General features: G+C 39.9%; 1 protein-coding gene across 1 annotated transcript in view; it reads right to left on the minus strand.

The window, feature by feature from the left end:
- The window catches only part of ADAM12 (ADAM metallopeptidase domain 12), a 659,141-nt gene continuing 633,868 nt past the window's right edge, over positions 1 to 25,273 (minus strand). The window contains exons 22-23 of the mRNA XM_030202952.1: positions 17,167 to 17,294; positions 1 to 812 (exon numbers count right to left, since the gene is read on the minus strand). Coding sequence (XP_030058812.1) covers positions 755 to 812; positions 17,167 to 17,294 — 186 coding nt within the window. The 3' untranslated portion in view covers positions 1 to 754. The remainder of the gene's footprint in view (positions 813 to 17,166; positions 17,295 to 25,273) is intronic.

Consider the following 25,273-nt stretch of genomic DNA (forward strand, 5'->3'; position numbering starts at 1 on the left):
GAAGATTAGCATTTTTATTTAGAAAATAAAGGAACAACAGTATGCCAATTTTAGCAAAATAAGCTTGCAGAGTATGTGAAGGGATACACATTTTCCAATCATCGTAACTTTATATTCTGCTTGCATGCAGTGTTTAAATGTCTTTCATTCAGTTTTAATAGGCAGTAACATTTATTGAAAATTATGCAGTTTTAAATAAAATTTATAATTGATGCATTTATACAGCACATCACTATGCAGTATACTAAACTTGACCCTATGAAATACAGTATCGACTTAACTAATCCTGGTGATCATTCATTTCAAATTGAATGATATTGAAGCACAACTCACAGTGATATAATAGATAACCTTTATATGACAAAAATCACCTGTTGATTTATATATTTGATATCTAAACTTTGTAAAGTGTAAATCCAATTAATTACTCTGACAGATGACTGAGCGGAAAGCTTTACATTTAGTATAATATTAAACAAGTTTCCTGCCTTGGAAAATTCTATTTTGGTTAAAAAATATCTACTACACTGCACGGCACTGTAATAAATATTTAACATAAATTAATAATTTACAAGTACCTGAGGAAGAACATAGAGCACCATAGTATAGCATAGCACCAACTGGCAGTATCTCAGAATTCCTCTGAAAAATAATGATGTTTAAATGTTTAAAAAAAATGTTATGTGTTAGCAAAAATTTAACTCCTATTAGAGTTTAAAGATAGTGCAAACTTCTGTCTTCTCTATTGTTCTAGTTACTTTGTAAAGGTATTAAAGCTGGATCTTGGCTCTTGTAGAAATTTCGGTACAGGCCTAGTAAAACAAAGAAAAATAAAAACAGTGTTAGACTTAATCGTTATTTTGTTATGGAAAATCAGTCTTTATGAATTAAAGAACACCAGATATTAGGATGATAAAGGCATATATTTTAATCTCTATCTTCGAAGCAATTGGTTCCATTTTCACCTTTTCTTAAAGGTCCTTCACCTGCTCCCTTCCCAGAGTTAACTATCAGACCACTTAACAGTGTTGCTGTTCCTCTGTACAGCTGTAGTTGGAAGGAAAGCAAGTACATGCTTAGCTATAGGCTGTGATTGGTCTGGAGTTTGAAGTTACCCAGGAGCTACTGGCGTTTGCCTCCAGTTTCAGCCAGGGGGGAGGGGAGACAGAGAGAGATTGAGAGATTGAGATTTCCCCAGGTACTATTTAGATACTAAACAAATGTTTAGTTAGTTTTAGAATTGATCCATATTCAGTTACTTATTACTGTTTGCACCTTTTCTGTTCATTGTTCTAATTTTTCAGACAACAAACATTCCTTTTAATTTATTGCCTCTGCTTGTCTGGACTAATTAAGAATCCTGGTGGTTTGTGTGTTGGATCTGTGTGGCTTCCAGTAACCTAAAAATCACTGAGGATAATTTGAGAGCAGGAGACTTGCCCAGAGGCAGTTGTAACCTAGTCAGTGGGAGGAGGGGTGCTAGTGTAGAGCACAAGCAGCAGGTGCAGGTGGACCTCAGCTGTCCTGGGGATATACCGTCTAAGTAGCCACGGGGTAGCCACAGGCGGGTGGCTAGATGTTTCTTGACAGACCTTTGTCCTTTTTTTTTGTTTTATGGACTGTTGTTTACAAAAATTGCCAACAGTGTAGTTTGTGTTCTGTGCCTTGATAAAACTGTGTAAAAGAGAAAAAAATGAGTAAAATAGCAGTCAGAATGAGAATGTCCTTTGTGGCAAAAACACATTCTATTAATGAAAAGTACATTACATAACTAAGAATGCAAGAAATAGCCATAATGCCAAGAATACACAACATCCCACAATTTAAATTAACCTTAGCCTTATTATGGTCATATTTTAGTGATTCTGTCTCAAGAGGATAACACAAGAGAGATATAAATTAATAGTGAAAGAGCATATTCAATTTAAAGGCCCATTACCCCTGGTCCTGTGAGCTAAAATCTATGAATGTGCCAGTATTGTGGCAAATCATTTAAGCTCTTTCATCATCACTGGTCCCCTCCTGTATAGTGTAATTCATGCAATAACCCACAGATTCTATAAAGGTCATCCAAACTTGGGCATGGAGCCCAGATGTGTATGTAAACTAATCAGTCAATTGAGTGCTAACAACCATTGGAGTTAACCCTTTAGTGTCCAATATTCACGTAATAAGCCATATGGGAACAGATTGATGGGAACATTGGACACTAAAGGGTTAATTGGCACTTGGCACTAATTTGGATTATGAGCGCCTTTGCTTAGGTGCTACTCTATAATGTGTGGAAAGGGTCTATCGTGCAATCCAAAAGGGGGCATGGCCATAGGAGGGGCATGATCAGGTCAGAGACATTCCCCTAATATATGCATAGTGTAATAGAATATCGGAGTAATATGTCCAAGTTGCACACCAAGATTTACACCAGGTTTCAGCTAGCATAAGTCTCAAATCTGATTTAAGTGCTATTCTGTAAAGAGTGCTTAGCCCAGAGTGCCCTTTATAGAATAGCACTTAGCTTGGATTTTTCCCAGTGCCTAAGTCTGAGTGCCATTTACTGAATCTGGCCCTAAGTGTCAAATTAAAAATAATAAGAATTTAAGTATAAGAACATAAGCGTTGCCATACTCGGACAGACCGAAGGTCCATCAAGCGCAGTATCCTGTTTCCAACAGTGGCCGATCCAGGTCACAAGTACCTGGCAGATCCCAGAACAGTAAAACAGATTTTATGCTGCTTATCCAAGAAATAAGCAGTGGATTTTCCCAAGTCCATCTTAGTAATTGCTTGTGGTTTCTTTTAGGAAATTAGCCAAACCTTTTTAAACCCTGCTAAGCTAACTCTTTTGGAAAGAGTAAATAAGCAATTTATGTCTACCTGTTCCACTCCACTCAGTATTTTATAGACCTCTATCATATCTCCCCCTCAGCCATTTCTTCTCCAAGCTTAATAACCCTAGCTAATTTAGTCTTTCCTCATAAGGAAGTTGTCTCATCCCCTTTATAATTTTTGTCGCCCTTTTCTGTACCTTTTCTAATTCTGCTATAGGGCTCATTTTCAAAGCAGTTAAACTTACAAAGTTCCACAGGTTACTATGGGGCTCATTTTCAAAGCACGTAGACTTACAAAGTTCCATAGGTTACTATGGGGCTTATTTTCAAAAGAGAAAAACGTCAAAAAAGTGACATAAGTCTGCATTTGGATATTTATTTCACAAAAACGTGCAAATCAGTAGTTTCGAAACCTCTTTTTAGATGTTTTTCTCTGAAGTACGTCAGAAGGACGTCTAAATCTCAAGGGGGCGTGCCAGGGATGTTTTCAAGGTGGGACTTGGATGTTCCTAAGACTTAGATGTCTTTCAGCCATAATGCAACAAAATAAAAAACGTCCAGGACTAAAACTTAGATGTTTTGAGCTAGACCTGTTTTTATAATGAATAGCTGTAGTGGGACTTGAACCCACTACCCCAGGATCAAAGTCCACTGCACTAACCACTAAGCTACTCCTCCAGTCCATATAAAAAGGTGCCCTTACTCTCCCAGTGATCACTAACCCCTCCCACTCCAAAAAAAATGTGATTAAAAATATTACTTGCCAGTCTCTGATGTTATACTCAGGTCCATTAGAATAGCATGCAGGTCCCTGGAGTAGTCTAGTAGTGGTGCAGTGCACTGCAGACAGGTGGACCCAGGCTTCTACCTCCCCCTACCTGTTACACTTGTGGAGGAAACTATGAGTCTTCCAAAACCCACTGTACCCACATATTGGTGCTCCCTTCAACTCTCAGGGCTATGGTAGTGGTGTACAGTTGGAGGTAGTGGGTTTTGGGTGGGTTTGGGGGGGGGGGGCTCAGCAGACAAGGTAAGGGAGCAATGGTGAGATGTGTACCTGGGGGCATTTTATAAAGTCCACTGCATTGCCCCCCCAAGGATGCCCTATTGCTTTCCTGGGATGTCACTTTTCCACTATTCTACCTGATGTCAAGTTTTTAATTTTTTTTATAACATCTGAGCCTTGTGTCTGTTGTTTATCAGTACATTTGGGCTTTGAATTCAGATCTATAGATAAAAAGGAGGTCTCATGATATATATCTAAATACCAGAGTGCTATTTTTCCGTACTTCATAGCAAGAGTGTATATTCCCTAATTACCCGTCCCAATACAACTGAAGCTTTTACCTCCTCACTGCGTGTAAATGGTTTTATCCCTGTGTGGATTCTCTGATGCCGTGTGAGGCTTTCTTTCCAACCAAAGCTTTTACCCACACTCAGGACATGCAAATGGTTTCACTCCTGTGTGTATTCTCTGGTGCATTGTGAGGTTTACCTTCTGACCAAAGCTTTTACCAGACTCTATACATGCAAATGGTTTCTCTCCTGTGTGGACTTTCTGATGGACTTTGAGATTTACATTACAACCAAAGCTTTTACCACACTTAGAACATGTGAATGATTTTACTCTATTGTAGATTTTCTTGTGTATTTTGTACGTTTTGCATTTGGATGTTTTTTGTTTGAAAATAGACCAAACAATAAAAAGTCCAAATCACAAAATGGTTTTCCAAACAGCATTTTCAAAAGGAAAAGATATACTTTGACTTCTGATTTTGGACATTTATTTATTTTTGTTACATTTGTACCCCACACTTTCCCACTCATGGCAGGCTCAATGCGGCGGGCAATGGAGGGTTAAGTGACTTGCCCAGAGTCACAAGGAGCTGCCTGTGCCGGGAATCAAACTCAGTTCCTCAGGACCAAAGTCCACCACCCTAACCACTAAGCCACTCCTCCACTAAGCATCCAAATTCAGACTTAGATGTCATATCCAAAAATGCCCCTTGTGCATTTGACTTGCCCAAAGTCACAAGGAACAGTAGTGGGAACTGAACCCATGTTGCCAGGATCAAAGCCCGCTGCACTAACCATTAAGCCACTCCTCCTCTGTTTTGGGCGTTTTGCATTTGGACGTTTTTCGAAAATGGACCAAAAAAAAGTCCAAATCACAAAATGTCCAAATCACAAGACATCTATAGTATTTTCGAACACAAAAGATAGATGTCCATCTTTTTTGAAAATGAGCTTTTTTCCTGTTCAGAATTTTTGTAAAACGTCCAAATTCTGATTTAGACGTTCTATCGAAAATTTCCCTCCATGTAGCTTTGTAAGTATAAGTGCTTTGAAAATATGCCTCCTCATTTAACTTTGTAGGTCTAAGTGCTTTGAAAGTTCACCTCGATATCTTTTTAAAGATACGGTGACCAGAATTGCATACAGTAGTCGAGGTGCATTTGCACCATGGAGTGATACAAGAGCATTATAACATTCTCATTTTTGTTTTCCATTTGTTTCCTAATAATTCCAAACATTCTGTTTGCTTTTTTAGATGCTGCTGCACAATGAGCAGATGGTTTCAACGTATCATCAATGATGACACCTAAATCCTTTTCCTGGCATTGACTCCTAATGTGGAACCTTGCATCACGTAGCTATAGTTTGGGCTCCTCTTTCCCACATGCATCACTTTGCACTTGCTCACATTAAATGTCATCTGCCATTTAGACGCCCAGTCTCCCAGTCTCATAAGGTCCTCTTGTAATTTTTCATAATTGTCCCCGTGATTTAATGACTTTGAATAACTTTGTGTCATCAGCAAATTTAATTACCTCACTAGTTACTCCCATATCTAGGTCATTTATAAATATGTTAAAAAGCAATGGTCCCAGCACAAACGCCTGGAGAACCCCATTATCTACCCTTCTACATTGAGAATACTGACCATTTAACCCTATTCTGTTTTCTATCTTTTAAACAGTTTTCAATCCACAATAGGAGATTACCTTCTATCCCATGACTTTCTGATTTCCTCAGGAGTCTTTCATGAGGTACTTTGACAAATGCCTTAAAAAAATTCAGATATACAATATCTACCGGCTCGCCTGTATCCATGTGTTGATTCACCACTTCAAAGTTTATGTCCCTTGTGTGCTTAATGTCCATAGATCATCAACAATAATAACAAACTTCTCAGATATATATGCCAGTATGCTTTAGGTACAATCCACAATATTAAGACCAGGATTTAGCAATCCCTTATTTGGGCTGCAGCCTGCTCTCCTCTTCCCTTTCACTATTAATTATATCCCTTGATACACATTTGAGAGTAGTTCATTACACACTGAGAGCTTACCTACTCTCCCCACTTTGGGCTTTGTCATTTTTCAAGAGGATAAGATACATACCAAAACTTCAAACACTAAAACAGTCTGTAGTAATAAATTTATTCAAGCGAGCACATATTCTGTGGGATAATGTTGCCAGCTTTTAAAGACAGACTGACTTGACTGCTGCTCATCATTTATCAACATTCAAGACATTCTGGGCCCTGTTTACTAAGGCGTGCTAGCCTTTTTACTGTGTGCTAAAAGTTAGAATGCGCTAGTGCTAGAGACACCCATATATTCCTATGGGTGTTGTTAGCATTAGCATGCGCTAAAAACACTAGCGTGCCTATTGTGCGGCTTAGCAAATAGGGCCCTCTATTTCAGCTGCAATGCTTTGGACACTCTGTCTTGATTGCTGTATATATATATATATATATATATATATAATATCTGTATAAAAATGCCCTTTTTTAAAAAACTGTATAATAGATTATCAAGCACTTATGAGTGCAGAAATAAGTAACGCTGTGCAGGTAATTACGCTGTACTTCAAAGGTACAATGTTGTCTTGCTTCCTGGACCAGGCAATTCTGACAGCAATGCTGTGCTGAGGCAAGAAATAGTGTTGTTTTGTTTAAGGACAGACTCAGTTTGTAGGTATAAGTTTAGGCTCTTTGCTGATGACTATCTCAAGAGTTGTAAACTGGGTAAAATCCCATAGTATCATGATATAAGTCTAGTGGCATTACCTATTTGTCTACTCATAAGTGCTTGTTGGTCTATTATACACCATTTTTATGCCGATATGTATGCAGAAATCTAGAGAGAGATGTCAATATTCATTGAGTTATGAATGTATAATCTGCAATATCTAACACACACTTTCAAATTACACCAATATGCAGCAGCCTGTCTGTTTAGATAGCAAAACGCGAGTCAATATTCAGCCACTGCAATCAGCATTTTTTTAAACACCAGCTGTGGCAGTAAAAAAGATATGTAGATATTCAGCATCACTATCTGGATATTACAGTCAGTGCTAGAACTGATCTGCATAGTGGCAATATTCTACTACTACTATTACTACTACTACTTAGTATTTCTATAGTACTACTAGACATATGCTAAGCGAATTCTGTAATATTCGGTCCTAAGCTGAATTACTGCTATTTGTAGAAGTTCCAGGACTGCCCTGGCTCTGTCCATGTTCTGCCAATAGTGCCAAGGTGGTCTGTAAGGATATTCAGAAACACTTTTGGGGTAGTGTTTCAGAATATCTTGGTCAGCAGCACTTATTCTGATAGGAGGTTCTTCTATTCAGATAAGGGCTTTTGAATACTGACTCTACTGAATATACTTGTATAATTCGAATGGTCCAAGCTAGACACTTCAAAGTATACCTGCTGTTTGTATGTACCACTTCTGTGTGTTTGGAGGCAGAGTATTGCCACTTAAAATGTATGAGTTATGGAGGAAATTTGAAAAGGTTTATACATGTAAATCTGCCTTAATGCATAAGCAACGATTTTAAAAGAGGCACGTATGCATATTTTCTATTGGGTAACAAAAATACACACATTCTTCAAAAAATGTCCCTGTCGCTATTCCAGTGGTTCCCAAACCTGGTCCCGGAGGCACCCCAGCCTGTCAAGTTTTCAGTATTTCCATAATGAATATTCATGAGAGAGATTTGCATGCAGTGGATTTCCTGAAAACCTGACTGGCTGGGGTGCCTCCAGGACCAGATTTAGGAACCACTGCACTATTCTATAAATGGTGCTCCGAGTTAGGCAACGTTTATAGAATAGCACTTAATACCTAGATCCAAGCCTAATTTTGGGCACGAAGATTTATACCAACTGAAACCTGATGTAAATCCTTGCACCAGGCATGGATCTCCCCTATTGTATAATACTACCTGCATCTGTAGTGAACATCCCTGACGTCCATGCCCCTCCCATGGCCATGCCCCCTTTTTAATTGTGAACTACAAAATTTACACAGCTTTATAGAATAGCGCCTAGCAAGATGGGCACGTAAATTCAAATTGTTGCTGGTTAGCACCAATAATTGATTATTAATATCCAATTATTGATGCTAATTTGCTCATTATTCAGTTAAATTGCACACATTTGTGCATACCAAAAATGCAAATAGTGGGTCAATAACACTTCAAATGTACTTCAGTGTGAAATAAATAATATATAATAATAATAATAATAATAATCATACATCCTCAATGCATTGCAATCTACTCAAAGGTGATAGCAGGTGGACATTATCATAAATCGCTGGCAGTGAGCTCATTCCCCTGAGGAACACTAAGTGGTGAAATGGGTCCCCGTTGGGACCGCTCCTGCTGTTAAGTAAATTTTTTTCAATGCATAGTATATACTTGCTCTTGTTGAGAAGATTCGATAAGAATTCATGTTTATATGTTACATTAAAAATTATGGAGTTTTTAAAAGACCAATGATAGAGAACTGTGTGCTGTTTATGAATTACAAATATCTACCTGAGTGCAGGCTTACCTGCTTTTTTGGTTAGATAAGACAGTCACAGCCAACTGAGGTCTTTTTCATCCTTTTTAAGAAATACAAGGAAAAAATAAAAAACAAATAAAGTAACTAAGTAAAAGGACACTTGAGTAATGCTATAAGAACTGTGTGGATGTATGATTATTATATATTATTTATTTCACACTCTGGAGTACATTTGAAGTGTTATTGACTCACTTTTGCATTTTTGGTGTGTACATTTCTATAGTGGTTCTCCTTTTTCGTATATTTACCTTGACAAGTTTTTGCACACAATTTTGAGCATCATTTATAGAATTTGGGGATTTATATACTGTTGTAGAGGAACCTAGTTTTTGAAATAGATTGGACTAGACAAAAATGGAAGACACCTTTTAAATATATGGCCAATAGGCCCTTCCTAATTGCCTTCAATTATCAAGCAGTGCGTATGATATGTTCAGTAGCAGGATGCTGTTGACTCTGTTGCAGAATCTCCAGGGCAAACCCCTTACATGACAGCATTTTCTCTTCCATGAATTCAGATTTCACAAAAGTTTTGAACCAAACCTTTCCAAATTAATTTTTTTCTTAACATAGATATTGTTATTTTCTCATCTGTTGAACTGATTCTTTGTAGTGAAACCCTAGGATGCTGTCATATGAACCCTACTGACAGCCAGAGCTCTACCTGCTATCTTCATCATTTTATCATTTTAATTTATTCTTCCTTTGAGCTCAGATCTTTTATTGAAGAAATGAAAGACTACAGGGGTAACTCTTCAAACTAGTTTCCTTCTTTTTATTTTGAAGAAGGCTTGTGGCTTGGCTGAGAAGATGAAACTCTTCACTTTAATAGCTCTGCTTCATTGTTCTTTCCTTTTTCTTCCTCTGCACTGATCACTAAAATGAAAAACCTAGCTTGCATCCTCTGTTGTTATATATCTCTCTATCTCTATCTACATCTATATCTATATATATATTTATATAAACTTTATATAAAATGCGGCGACCTCTGATGGGCTTAGCAGTGTGCAGAAGAGGAGGAAATAAGAAAGATTAATGTGCAGCTTTCAGGCAGCCTGCGAGTTCTGTATCTACTGCTTATGAGGCTGATGTAAAACAATTGGTGTTATAAGATCTGCACTAAATGATAATGCAAATGTTTTGATTGCCACATTAAAATTTAGCTTTGTTACCAATGTAGTAAGGTAATGAAATGCATAGTGCATTGTGGTTAAAATGAATGCTAACATGGTAGTAAGTTAAAAGGTATACTTTGGGTTTAGAGTTAAAGTTAAGTTTAATGCAAACTTCTAACTGCTGAAGGTTAAACTTAAAGCCTCAAAACCTTCCAGTTTTTGACTCAAAAACCCCAGGTCTAAGTGACCTGAGTTCCCTAGGCCGAAATGTCATCGATTCAGCTGAGCTCAACCAATACATAAGTACATATAAATACTTAAATACATAAGGATTGCCATACTGGGACAGACCAAAGGTCCATCAAGTCCAGCATCCTGATTCCAACAGTGGCAAATCCAGGTCAAAACTACCTGGCAAGATCCCAAAACAGTACAATACACTTTATGCTGCTTATCATAGAAATAAGCAGTGGATTTTCCCCAAGTCCATTTTTATAATGGTCTATGGACTTTTCCTTTAGGAAGCTTTAGGTAGCAATCCAAACCTGTGCATCGTATGCTGAAGGTCTAGGGCCTGTGGCCCTGGTTCCAGGGTCTCAGATGAAAGGTACAAGTGGCCTATGGGCCTCAGGTCAGTATGTTTTTGGGAACAGAGACCTTCTGATATATAACACTGAAGTAGTAACTCCATCTTTTAGAAATATGACTTAAACTTAACCTTTATCACTAATTCTGGAGCTCAAAATTCTTCATTAAGGGTCTCTTTTATCAAGCCGTGCTAGTGGTTCCCGAGTGGCAATGCCAACTGAGCCCATTCAAAGTGAATGATGGGTTTTGTCGGCATTACCGCACCAGGAGCCGCTAGTACCGCTTGATAAAAGAGGCCCTAAATGCAGAGTCATTTAATTTTGAATTTTCCCCATATTTTTTAAAATAGGAAATACTCTGTAATGTGTGCCATATAAATGATTAGCATGCTCATTTGAATGCAAATGGACTATTTTTAGCACCCTTGTAGTGAATGAGAATAGGGCATTTTTTGTGCTACATCACAGTATAAATTGGAAGTTATATTAGCATACAAAAAAACCCCACATAGCCAGTGCTGAAAAATACCCTTAAAAAAAAGGAACAGATGCTTTCTTTCCTGCTTAGTATCAATGAACAATAAACAGTCACCCAGGAAATGAGCTCTTGTGGTAATGCCAATATGTTCTCTGTAACAGTATCAGCTTACTATGAGGAACAATTAGCATTAATTTTTGTCTGTGTATGTGTCTTTCAGTTTTTATGCTTTCCAACATATGCAAAGTATGAAAATTGCACAAAAGGGATTTCTGTTTGGGCATCTGAATGGCAGATTAAATTTAATGTAGACTAGTGAAAAGTGATACCCATAGGAACAAATCCAAATGCTAGTTCACAATGCTGTATTCATGAGTTATCACTCAGCAAATGCATCATGGAGACATATTGGACAGTAGTTTGAAATCTTCACTTCAGTATATGACACTGGTTAAAGAAGCAAATAGAATGGTAGGAATTATTTAGAAAGAACAGAAGGAAAATGGGGAATGCAATACCTACTGTACCTGAATGCAACTCTTTTTGAGCTACCACTGAAAAAGGTGTGAACTAAACATCAAAATATATATTTATTATTTTTTTCCATGGTAGTTCAAAGTAAATTATATTCAGGTGCACTAATTATTTTCCTGGCCCTGGAGGGCTCACAATCTAATTTTGTACCTGAGACAACAGAGAGTTAAGGGGCCCTTTTACTAAGCCGCGTAAGCGTCTACGCGCTCCCAAATGGAGTAAGGTCTCTTCCGAAAAACTTACTGACCTGAGGCCCATTATGGCTTTTGTGGTAATTTCATTTTTGCCATGCGTCCGATATGTGCGGCCAAAAAATAATTTTTATTTTCTGCCGCTTGTATCGAATGTGCGCCAAGTGGCATTTGACGAGTGTAGGTCATTACCACCCAGTTACTGTGTGAGACTTTACCGCTAGGTCAATGGCTGGTGGTAAAGTTTCAGACCCAAAATGGATGTGCGGCAATTTTCATTTTGCCACACGTCCATTTTCGGAAAAAATGTAAAAAAGGCCTTTTTTACAGGTGCACTGAAAAATGACTCTGCGCGTGCCCAAAACCCGCGCCTACACTACTGCAGGCCATTTTTCAGCGCACTTTAGTAAATGGACCCCTAAGTGAGTTGCCTAAGATCACAAGGAACAGCAGTGGGATTGGAACTGGGCAGCCCTGGATGTTAAGCCCGGTGCTCTAACCACTAGGCTACTCCTCCACTGCCATGTCTCTGTATTGATATGTGGTGCAACTGTACCTCCAATAATTTTGCAGTTCTGGTCACCACACCTCTGAACAATATAGCAGAACTATAAAAGATACAGAGAAAGGTGGCAAGAGTAATTGAGGGGGTGGAATGGGTCAGCAAGTTAGGTTAAAATCTCTTTAGCTTGGAGAAGAGAAGGCAGAATGGAAGCATGATAGTGGTTTATAAAATCAGGAGTGGTATGGAATATGTTGGTAAGGCCCCCCATTATGACATCTGAAAGGAGATTTTTTTCTGTTTTAACATCTGAAAGCTAAATGTCACAATTTTTATGTGAGAATTTTGAAAGAATAAGATGTGTTATCTATTGTGGTGTTTTATGGATTTTCAGCCCTCGAGGACTGAACTTGGACAAACCTTCATCAGACTTGATTCTCCATTAAGACTAATAATGAAATTGAAAACTTGCAGTATGCCAGATTGAAATACTAATTTAGTTATGTCATCACAGCATGACCTAAATAGCTATTATTACTAGTAAGCCTCTTAGATTCCTCATATAGCCTTCCACATAGACCCACTGCAGCTTTTAGCTATTATAGAATAGAACAAGCAGCATGCACAATGGCCCCAACTACTGTTTGTTTGAACAGCCTGCAATGGTAAAATCAATCAAGCTATGCGGATGCCTGCTGGCCATCTTCTCCCTTTGCATCCGAGTATCCTTCTGGCTTTTGCTGTCAACCACATGCTTAATTGCCTTAAGATCATCAGATATGATCACCGCAAGTCCTGTTCTTTTGTGCATAGTTCTTCACCCATATACTGTACTTCTCCCTTGAGTTTTTGTAGACCAGATGTATCACCCAGAATTTTTTAGCATTGTCATAACTGCCAAATTCTAGACCATTCTTCAAACTTCACTAAACTCCTCTTCATGTTATCCACACCATCTAGGGTGTCTACCCTATTGCTGATGTTGGTATCACCTGCATACAGGCAAACCTTATCTGACAGTCCTTCCACAATATTGTTTACAAAAATGTCAAAAAGAGCTGGACCCAGAACTGATCCCTGTGCCACACTATTGGTAATGCTCTTTTCCTCAGAGTGAACTCCATTTACCACTACCATTTCATATTAACCTCTTGGCATGCATTCGGGCATCCCTAAAACCCACTGATGAACCAGCCAATTAAGTTGCTAAGCTGCCAGAACATTCAAAGATGTCACTGGGTTGCCCTTTCTGCTCACGCCACAGATAGCAAGATTTGTTGTGCTTATCCCATACCCTTGCAAACTTGGTTACTCTTTTAGCTACCACCACCCAGCAGACCATAGGACACCTGTTTCCCTTCTGTCTCCTTGGAGCCACCAGTATGAATGAAGACCTTGCTGCATCAATGGAAGGAGCCACCACTTGTGCACAATCCTCGGAAAGCATCTAATTTCCAACAGTGATACAATAAGATGATGGTATGGAGAGCTGAGAAAATACAGCCACATTTTTGTCATAACTGAAACAGCTGCTGAATAAGCATAGAACCTCTTTTTTTTCTTAAACCAGATTAGATTTGTCTCTGAGGGGAGAGCATCACCCTAGTGCAGCTGGAAGTAATCCTATAGCCAGGACCAGCCCACCAAGGGATGCAATATCCTCTCGCACCGAGGATGTGTCTCTAGGAGCTTCTGGCCAGGAGGGAAGGGTTAGGACTGCTGTTGTAGTTGGTAATTCAATTAGGCATGTAGATAGCTGGGTGTCTGGTGGATGTGAGGATCGCCTGGTCACTTGCCTGCCTGCTGTGAAGATGGCAGACCTCATGCGTCACCTAGATAGGATTTTAGATAGTGCTGGGCAGGAGCCGGCTGTCTTGGTACATGTGGGCATCAATGACTTAGGAAAATATGGGAGGGAGGTTCTGGAAGCCAAATTTAGGCTCTTAGGTAGAAAGCTCAAATCCAGAACCTCTAGAGTATCATTTTCAGACGTGCTCTCCATTCCAAGTGCAGGGCCCAAGAGACAGGCAGAGCTCCAGAGTCTCAATGCATAGATGAGGTGACGGTGCAGGGAGGAGGGTTTTAGATTTGTAAGGAACTGGGCACCATTCTGGGGAAGGGGGAGCCTATTCTGGAATGATGGGCTCCACCTTAACCAGCGTATGACCAGGCTGCTGGCATCAACATTTAAAAAGGAGATATAGCAGCTTTTAAACTAGAACCTGGGGGAAGGCTGACAGTCATTCAAAAGTGCATGGTTTGGAACAAACTATCTTTTAAAGATATCACCAAAACAGGAAAGATAGGGTATCCAGATAGCTTAGTGAAAGCAATATATACTTAACTCGTAGAAGTAACACTATAAAGGGTGGCACTTGGAGGCATCACTTTAACTCATTAGAGACGCGCTGTGATTAAAAGCTCGGACAGCCTTTGAAGATTTTTGTTTCTGTGTTTGTACCAATGAAAACATATGAGCAAGTCCTTATACACAACTTTAAAAGTATAATGGGGAAAGAGACCTTTAAGAGTTCATGCAAGTTATTATTCATGTTTTTTGATGGGAATTTAATTTTTTTTGTACATTTAGATTTGATTTTGTTTATTTCTTGTTAGAATAACGCCTAGCCAATGATGTTAATTAGTGATTTAGTTTTAAGATTTCTTAATCAGGGTACAATTGGCATGTAAAATTTTTCTATTATTTCTTTTCAAGATTGATTCTGTGTGACTTTGTAAAGTATAAATGCAAAATAAAAAGTTAAAAAAAAAGTTAGGTACCATAAAGATCTATGCTGAACCCCTATTCTATAAAGGGCCCCCGACCTTTATAGAATAATGGCATAGTATGCAGGTTGTATCTAACTTTGGGTAACAAACTTATGCCTGATAGAAACAGGTGTAAGTCCAGCGCCCAATGTTAGGCGTGGATTGGCATTATTGTATAATTTGATGCCTAACTTTTGGCAATGCCCATGACCTGCCTATGCCCCTCCAATGGCCATGTCCCCTTTTGGGCTGTGTGCATCAAAAGTTAGGTGCCAAGTTACAGAATAGCGTGCAGGGGTGATCCGAGCACAACTTCAATTAAAGCCCAATTAGCACCAATTAAGTGGCCAATTGGTGTCCATTTTCTCATTAAGTTGTGCCTGAATCTCTCATGTTACAACATGCTAAGCCTAGATTTTACCACACTTTAATGAAAGGTCCCCTTACCTAGCTACAGTATAGCCAGTAAAGTGTAGCTAGTTAGGTTAGAATAGTGAGCTGGCAGGCTTATGGCTCATTTTACAAAGCCGCACTAGCGATTAGCAGCATGCCAAACGCAACCAAGCCCATTCAGTTCCTATGGACTTCACCACATTTGGCGCACAGTAATCACTACTGTGGCTTTATAAAAGGAGCCCTTAGCCAGCTAAGCTGTAACTCTAAATTTGCTTAAATATACTCAGCTGTTGTAGGAATCTCATCACTGATAGTGTTACTGAAAATTCACATCTCAGAGTATAACTGCATTGGTAACTAAAATGCATTATCCTAACCAAATAATAAGCAAAATGAAAGAATTGACATGTGAACATACCAGTTCTTATATATCTTACTAAATAAAAAAAAAATTATATGTGAAAAAATTCAGACATTTTGTGTTCCAGGTAAGCACAGCGACATCCAAATAGGAAAACATATTAAAAGTAGAATATTTCTGAAAGAAAGGATCATGCTAGTCTGTTAAAAACAAACTTATTTCAAATAAAATCAATGTAGTAGTTAGAGTTGATACTTATATCTAGCAATTTCCAAAAAGGTAAGCATTTAGGACAGGTGTGCGATTTCATTTCTCAAAGGCTACAAACAGATCTGGCTTTTAGGATACAGTATATCTAGGGCTTCTGATTTTACATTTTAATTGATAAACACTGATTCAGGACTCCAATACAAAAATACCAAAATTGGTAGATTTATCGTATCCTCAAAGATCCCCTAATTATAATTTATAAACAAGAATAGAAGCCCTAGATATAGCAAATGAATGTGATATAACTGCATATATTTGAGGAAAGAAACAGATTAATTTACATATTTTGGTTATCCTGCAGACCAAACTGATTGGTGGCCCTCAAGGACTGGAGTTACACAAATGTGATTCTTTCCGAGCACTCTACCAAAACCCTCATCCACACCCTTGTCACCTCTCGTTTAGACTACTGCAATCTGCTTCTTGCTGGCTTCCCACTTAGTCACCTCTCCCCTCTCCAATCGGTTCAAAACTCTGCTGCCCGTCTCGTCTTCTGCCAGGTTTCGCTTTACTCATACTACCCCTCTCCTCAAGTCGCTTCACTGGCTCCCTATCCGTTTTCGCATCCTGTTCAAACTTCTTCTACTAACCTATAAATGTACTCACTCTGCTGTTCCCCAGTATCTCTCCACACTTGTCCTTCCCTACACCCCTTCCCGTGTACTCCGCTCCATGGATAAATCCTTCTTATCTGTTCCCTTCTCCACTACTGCCAGCTCCAGACTTTGCGCCTTCTGTCTCGCTGCACCCTACGCCTGGAATAAACTTCCTGAGCTCCTACGTCTTGCCCCAACCTTGGCCACCTTTAAATCTAGACTGAAAGCCCACTTCTTTAACATTGCTTTTGCCTCATAACCACTTGTAACCACACACCTCCAACCAACCCTCCTCTCCTCCTTCCTGTACACATTAATTGATTTGATTTGCTTACTTTATTTTTTGTCTATTAGATTGTAAGCTCTTTGAGCAGGGACTGTCTTTCTTCTATGTTTGTGCAGCGCTGCGTATGCCTTGTAGCGTTATAGAAATGCTAAATAGTAGTAGTAGTAGTAGTAGTGGTGATTGTCAGTAGTAAGGGTTTGTCTACCTGGTGCCTTCATATTTATGGTACCTAAAGCTTCAAAACACTTTTTCTCATGTAGCATTGAAGAATAAATAATGAGTACATTTTAGTTAATCTGGGATTTTCATATCACATAGAACATCATATTCATCCTTTTTAATATGCAAAGCTATGGACATGGTCTTTGTTCAAAAGCATACCTGGCAGGATATACGTACGGCACTGGTTCTTTATCAAGCTTTGTGCTGGAGGCACTGTTAAACTGAATGATTTTATTCAGAGGATCTGCTGGTAAAGGTTTCTGAGGAGGATTTGGTTTGCACATTCCCTACAAAAAAAAAAAAAAAAAACACACACACTAACACAAAAAGAACAAGGGGACTTCTTTAATCTGTATAAACTGCAAGAATAAAATACTCATATTACATAAATTATTACAAACACATACTCATATAACACAAAACTCTTACCTATCCACATGTCCCATCTTTGCTTTACCCTTCACTGTCAATTAAAATGTTCTATTACGTATTGTGCTGACATTGTAAGAAGTATACTATCATACTTTGTATTGTTATTTGAATATTTTTACTGCTGTAATTGCCTATTGCTCATGTTTGATCAATTCTTACTGTACACTGCCTTAAGTGATTTTCTTCAAAAAGGTGGTAAATAAATCCTAATAAATAAATACATGGAGCAATGCTTGCAAAAACAGATTCTTATAGCATTGTGAGTGAGAACAAAAGCTGCACTGGCAATTTTTTTTTAATTTATAGAAATAGGGGTTAGTGTTGGCCCTTTGTTTTGCTTTTAAAAAGCTCCCTTAGCCCTCTAGCCACCATTATACAGGATCTTCCCCTAAATCTATACAGCTGCTGTTTTACTAGTCATGTACATGGATCCATATATAACCATAATCTATACCTTCATACAACTGTTTCCTAATTACAGACCAATCTACTAGATCTGAATCCCATTAAGACACTGGCTGCATGGCTCACTGGGAGATTTTTCTGGCCTTTGGTTGTCCCCATTCTTCTGGGGTCCCCTATTACATTGGATTAATTACCTAGAGGTCATTATTGACTCCCAGCTGTCTTAGCCTTACAAGTGTCATCAGTTGTTAAGACTTGCTTTTTTGGTGTGTGATAATTCCTAGCCTCGCAGAGCTACCTTGTTGATACCAACCCTCATACTTTGATTCATGCTCTGATTATGCAGTGTCTTGATTACCATAATATTGTTTTTGTAGGCATCAATGGTACAAAGTCTAGGCACCCTCAAGCAGTCTAGAATACAGCAATGTGGCTTTTACGCCAGGCACATACATGCGGAGGCTCATTTTCAAACCACATAGACTTACAAAGTTACATAGGTTAAAATGAGGGGCATCTTCATGGGCGCCTATCTCCGAGGACGGGTCCGCGAAGGGGCGAGACAGACTGTATTTTCGAAAAAGATGGGCGTCCATCTTTTGTTTCAATAATATGGTTTGTGCCTGGCAAATGCATTGGATTTGAAATGGGCGGTATCGGTTTTCAGCGATAATGGAAACTGAAGGTGCCCAGCTCAAAAATGAACAACTCCAAGGCATTTGGTTGTGGGAGGGGCCAGGATTCGTAGTGCACTGGTCCCCCTCACATGCCAGGACACCAACCGGGCATCCTAGGGGGCACTTGTAAAAAGTAACAAAAAAATTAAAATACCTCCCAAGTCCATAGCTCCCTTACCTTGGGTGCTGAGCCCCCCAAATTCCCCCCAAAACCCACTCCCCACAACTCTACACCATTACCATAGCACTTATGGGTGAAGGGGGACACCTAGATATGGGTACAGTGGGTTTTGGGGGCGGTTTGGAGGGCTCCCATTTACCAGCACAAGTGTAACAGGTGGGGAGGGGGATGGGCCTGGGTCCACCTGCCTGAAGTCCACTGCACCCACTAACAACAGCTCCAGGGACCTGCATACTGCTGTGATGGAGCTGGGTATGACATTTGAGGCTGGCATACAGGCTCGAAAAAGAAAGTTTTTAAAGTTCTTTTTTTTTGGTGGGAGGGGGTTAGTGACCACTGGGGGAGTCAGGGGAGGTCATCCCCGATTCCCTCCGGTGGTCATCTGGGCAGTTGGGGCACTTTTTGGGACTTGTTCATGAAAAAAAGGGTCCAAAAAAAGCAGCCCAAATTCTCGCTTCTGCCGCCCTTCTTTTTTCCATTATCAGCCGAGCGCGCCCATCTCTTCTCGGCCGATAAACATGCTCCAGTCCCGCCTTCACCATGCCCCTGTTAACTTTGTTCGTTCCCGCAACAGACACCCAAAATCGGCTTTCCATTATACCGATTTGGGCGCCGATGAGAGAAAGGCGCCCATCTCCCAATTTGGGTCGCAATATGGGCGTCTTTCTCTTTCGAAAATAAGCTGGAATGTAACTTTGTAAGTCTATGTGCCTTGAAAATCAGCACCTTAATCATGTTACTACTATCTTTTTCAAATATCATTGGATTTCAATGCAACATAGGCACCCGGTATAACAGGCTGGAGAAGGCTAAGCCTCCCCAGCCACTAGCCCCCGATTCTCACACCAAGTACCATAATCTCCATGTCAGGGCCACTCCAGGTTCTGGCATCTCTCGCTCCCTGGGTCCAGCACCTCTTTTTCCTCCTCCATTACTTCTGGTCAAGCATCTTTCTCCTTCCTCCTCCCCCCACAGTGTCTCTCTTGTTTCCTACTACTTCCGTTTCCCTGTTGTAGCATCTGTCCTTCTTCTTCCCTCCCCTTGGTCCCTGTAACTTGATTAGATCACCGCTGGTAGCGGCACTATATCAACTAAACCACCTCACAACTTTGAAGCAGGAAAATGTGTGTCATAACTTGCACACTGTAGGAGCTGGGTTGGGGAGTTCAATTTATTAAGGTTTATTTAGGTACCTGTGTTGTCTTTATAAAGATGTACTTTTTTGGAATTCTAAAATAGGCATCCTGTTATAAAATTAAGCTCAAGATCAGGCCATCTAACTGGTAAAATATGCTTAACTAGTGCTTTTATAAAGGGCACAACTTATATGCAAATTCTAGGATGCTTCTGGGTTTGATATGATGGCTCTTCCAAATACACAACAAGAAAGAGTGGAGATGACCAGTAAGACACAGGAACAGTGGGAAGTGGACCAGGTTTTCCAGAGACAAATCAACGAGACTTCAAATTCTTAATGACACAAGGTTTATTGAAAGAAGACTCAACACAGCACAGAAGTTTTTCTATATTGTCTGGAGAGTGAAATGATCCAATGGTAAATATGCCAACCTGCACTGAAAACAAGCAGTCTTCAAATAGACCTTTTTGAAGAAACAGTGATTGTGCTTTCAGAGTGAGACTGTCTTGCGAGGCCAGTGAGTGGATCAGCAGCAGCGGGCAGGAAAGAGTGGAGATATTTCCTGCCCCAAAGAGGCCGCTAGACCACCAGGATGCATTGAGGTATATTCAGGGAGGGCACCCTGACTCAGTTCTGGAGGGGAGGGGAGGGGAGGGGAGGTGAATGGATGGAGTCGTGGATAGGTGGGAGGGGGCTGTAAAAAGGTTGGACAGAGTGTGGTTGCAGGAAGGGAGGGGGCTGGAAAAAAGATTGGTAAGGAGAACGTACATGGAGGGGGAAAGGGAAAAGGGGAAAATAGAGCACATGAGATAGAAGGGGATGGCGAAGAGAGGAGAGGGCGACATGCTGCTCATAGATGGGAGGGAAAGGAAAGGGGGACATGCTGCTCATGGATCTTTGCTTTTTTGAAAATGTATATCTTTTACAATTTTGTATTTAGCAGAGTACAGAAGAAAATGCACTTATGTTACTTTTACCAGCATTTTCACTACTTTTAGAATCTGGCTTTTTTTTTTTGGAGGGGGGGGGGGGTCAAGGAGACTGTGCGGCGGGGTACAATGCAGTGCATCGAGGGTGGGGCTGGGTGAGCCAGGCTTAGGGATGATTACTTGTGGTGGGGATGGGTTAGATTCCTGCAGGGACCGGCGGGGACGGGTTAGATTTCTGTCCCTGTGCAACTCTCTAATCTAAAGGAGTCACAGTAAACCTCAGAAGACATCTCTTCCTCTCCTTCCCCTGCTCTTAAATTAACCTGGAGACAATGGCGGGTGGGAGGTTTCTGGCTTCTAAGATTCGGGCTGGCTTTTAAATCCCCCCCCCCAAAAAAAAATTTGCCAAAGCTAATTCTAACCTCATACCATGTATCCTCAACCATTCTAAAACTTTGTTTGTACACGTGTTAATGTAAATGGAAATGAAGTATATCATATTCACATGAAGACTGAGCAGCTGTGTAGTAAATAGAGCTGAATTCTATAAGTGGTGCCGAACAATTTGCGCCGACTAAAAAACACAGTACACACTATTCTATAAATGGCGCTCAAAGTTAGGTGCTGTTTATAGAATAGTGCTTGGCGCCAGGAACTGCACCTAACTTTAGGTGTGACCATTTACATCAACTAAACCCTGGTATAAATTCTAATGCCTAAATGAGGTGCAGATCCCCCTTATTCTATAACAGCGTGCATAAATTTCAGGAATGCCCCAGTAATTGATTGTTAGAGCCAAATTATTGGTACTAATTGACTCATTCAATTAAATTGTAAGTGCAAATTGGGCATGCGTGCAATTTTTAGTACCATTTATAGAATTTTTGAGATAGTGCTTATGCTGTCTTCCATGCACTAAGACCTGCGCTTCTCAATTGAATGAGTAAAGATGCCAAAGTATATATTTTGACATCCAAAATAAAAGAATCACACATTTATTTTGACAGTAAGTGTATTTTAAAAAATAGACCAGCAGAGGACAATTCAGTCAAACACTTGTGCACTTCACAATTTATGAGGTATAAGGATTGACCTTTCTTAAGTAAAGGGTCATACCACACGTTGCTTCAAAACAGCATGATTGTGCAGAAAACCTTTCACTATATGTTCTCTCTCTCTCTCTCTACCTGCAGAATCTCCTTAGATGGTGCTAACAGTCTGTCAGGTGAAACAGCAGAGGTTGTAAAAAAGCAATATGATCAGATCTCTGGAATAAAGTACCTGGATAATAAGCATAAAACTGCCTTGTTTTCTATTAAAAAGAAGAAATCCTGGCTTTTTCCTTAAAGTGAAGTAGGGCAGCAGAGTTAGGATGGGAATGTTTGACTGGCAAGCTATTTAATTGTAACCCCCCTGGGGAAACCAGTAATGGAGTTAACTCTGGATGAGTTTCCTCCAGGGGAATACTACATATATTCGACTCCTAACCAGAGGTTGGGAGAAGTTTGGGAGTGACCATTGGCTGGGGAGGGTGGGGGAGAGGGATATATCCAGTCCATTCTTATGTGGAGAATGCATATTGGTACAGTTCTGTTGATGTGATATGAGAAAAATTGATACGTTACAGGACTGACAATGGGATAGAATTTAGGGTGGGGCTGGTGTGTAATAAAAACATCTACCATACTGAGCACAAGGCCTTTGGTTGGCCAAACCCCCACCAGGACCTGTGAAGTAGAGGGGTTATCCTGCCCCACATCAGAAATAGGGGCTGCATTTGGAAATTGCTGAGGAGAAGAGGTTAGAGTGAAAAGGCTCCAGGGAAGGGGGAGAGAGAATATCCCCACCGCAAATGGAACAGGAGACTACCTGTTTGGTTCAGAGGAGGGTGAGTGGAACTACACCTCTGAGGGAAAAGGTGGGCAGGGAAACAGTCTTGCAGCTGGAGAAAAGCCCAGCAGAAGCTTGTCTGGCAAGGGAGCGGGTAAGCTGCAGCCCTGGGTTGTCCTGCCAGGTGGGATGGGCTTGACAGGAAAGAACAGAGTGCAAATTTCATGAGATCGAAACTGAAAGACTGAGTACTTGGGAATTTTGGAGCCTGTTAACCTGAAAGTTTTGCATGAATTTCCTGTTAGTAAAGTTCACATTTTTAAAAAGCAATCCAGGTGTGAGAGTGAATTCTTTTTGGGACTGTACTTGAGCTATCCAAGGTGGTGGCATAAACCCCCCAGACTGCCGGGAATTAGCCCGGCCCTGGCCTGTGCCCAGCTCATCAGAGACATTATTTTTGTGCACCCTGGTCCTTTCACACAGTTCCAGAGGTTGAAAAGTAAGTCAATTGATGGCCAGACTTCTATAGTCTGGGTCCTGTAAATAGCAAAACAGATTAGGATCAAGGCTGGAGTGGACATCATCAGTACCCAGTACAGAGAACCAAGAGCAATCAGCAGGGCTCTGGAAAGACATGGAAGAGGAGAAGGATGTGATTCTCATGATAAGAAGGAATAATAGAAAATAGCATTGAAAGACCATGGAAGAAAGGCACAAACCAAAAACCAAACCCAACTGATGTTTTCCTTGAAAGAGTTTTTGAAGGCAACAGCCTAAGATTAAGGCACATCTATGAAAGAAATATTGCAAATAAAATGGAAGTCCTGGAGGAATTGAATATTCAGAGAAGGAAATATACGAAGAAAGCTATCAGGGATTGAAAAACCAATATTCAGTGGCACTGCCCAGATAAGTGCCACTGAATATTGGTGGTAGGCCTACTAAGCCCAATTTAAAGCAAGCAGGAGCCTCTCCTGATCACTTTAATCGCTTTCAATCTTGACTGGTTTGTATCTTCAAACATCCTCCTTCTTTGAGCAATTCAAAGAAGGCTGTTATCACAGAGGGTGGCCGCTACATAAGTATTCCTTTATCTTCACCTAACGTACATTCACTGCCTCTTACACACTTTCCTCCTATAACATTATATAAACGAAATCTGAAGATCATGACTCATCCAACTCTGCCAAATGGAACCGAGGGAAAGCTCTATTTATTGGTGACACCATTTCCACTGTTTTCCCATTTTGCTGAGGGGAATACCTGGATTATGGTTGGGATTATGGGTCTTGATTTCAACTCTCAAGTTTATGACTTATCTCTAGCTATTGCATGATAAAGAAGTGGCTAATATCCACCAAAGTGCAAGAATGAGAGTGCCAAAGCACAAGGAACCACAAAAGCAGTACAGCGTCAACAGTCTATTAGAAAAAATCGTCAAGAGCCCAACATGGCCATAGTTCGGCACATTGCCTGCATCTGGAGTACAAACAAATCCTGCAAAAACAAATACAGTCACTTTAAATATATCACAGATAATCACATCAAGAATACTGATAACCTTCGGTTTAACAGGGTAATGTCATCCATCAATAATCAGAAGGCTGCTGTTCAACAATAATATGTTTATGCCAAAAATGTTTTTTTTTAATATTATCATAAAACAGAGTAATTAAATCAAGATTTAGAAACGTTTTTTTTCTAATTAAGGCAAAGTTCCGAAATGTGGCCATGTTGGGTTCTTGTCCAGTACAGTGGTCTGTTCATACTATACTGCAATCTCTAGATTCTACATTTCTCTATACAAATTAAATAATGATCGCATATCAGGATATTGGATTTATGTAGATGAGCTATCAGAAAAAATCATGAAATAGAGGACTGACATAATTTAGTAACATGGTAACATAGTAGATGATGGCAGAGAAAGACCTGTACGGTCCATCCAGTCTGCCCAACAAGATAAACTCATATGTGCTACTTTATGTGTATACCTGACCTTGATTTGTATCTGCCATTTTCAGGGCACAGACTGTAGAAGTCTGCCCAGCACTAGCCCCACCTCCCAACCACTAGCCCCTCCTCCCACCACCGGCTCTGCCACCCAATCTCCGCTAAGCTTCTGAGGATCCATTAGCGGATCCATGCTGAATGAAAGTAAACAAAAAGTGAAGAACTGCACCAGGAAAAGAGTAACTGATGTCTGAATCTGATAGAAAAGTGGAAGGAATGTAAAAAGTTAGGGGACCTGGATACTATAATTAACTAAGGGCCATTTTTACTAAGGTGCACTAGCAAATGTGTCACGCGGCGTATTTTCAAAGCACTTAAACTTACAATGTTTCATAGTAACCTATGGAACTTTGTAAGTTTAAGTACTTTGAAAATGAGCCCTTTTAAATTATCATGCACTAATGATTAGCATATGCTAAATGCTAAGATGCCCATAGGAATATAATGGGCATCTTTGCATTTAGCTCACACTAATTTTTAGTGTGTGCTAAATCCGCTAGCGTGCTTTAGTAAAACATGCCCTAAAATAGCAAGTAAATTGCCCGAATTCCAGAAGGAATGATGGCAAACTATTAGCTAAATATTCAGTATTGGAAATTAGCCTGTTCATTTTCACCTTTTTGTGTATTGTATCTTCTTGGTTCTGCACAATCTACGTGGA

Source organism: Microcaecilia unicolor, chromosome 5, assembly GCF_901765095.1.
Source record: "Microcaecilia unicolor chromosome 5, aMicUni1.1, whole genome shotgun sequence".
NCBI classification, from domain to species: Eukaryota; Metazoa; Chordata; class Amphibia; order Gymnophiona; family Siphonopidae; genus Microcaecilia; species Microcaecilia unicolor.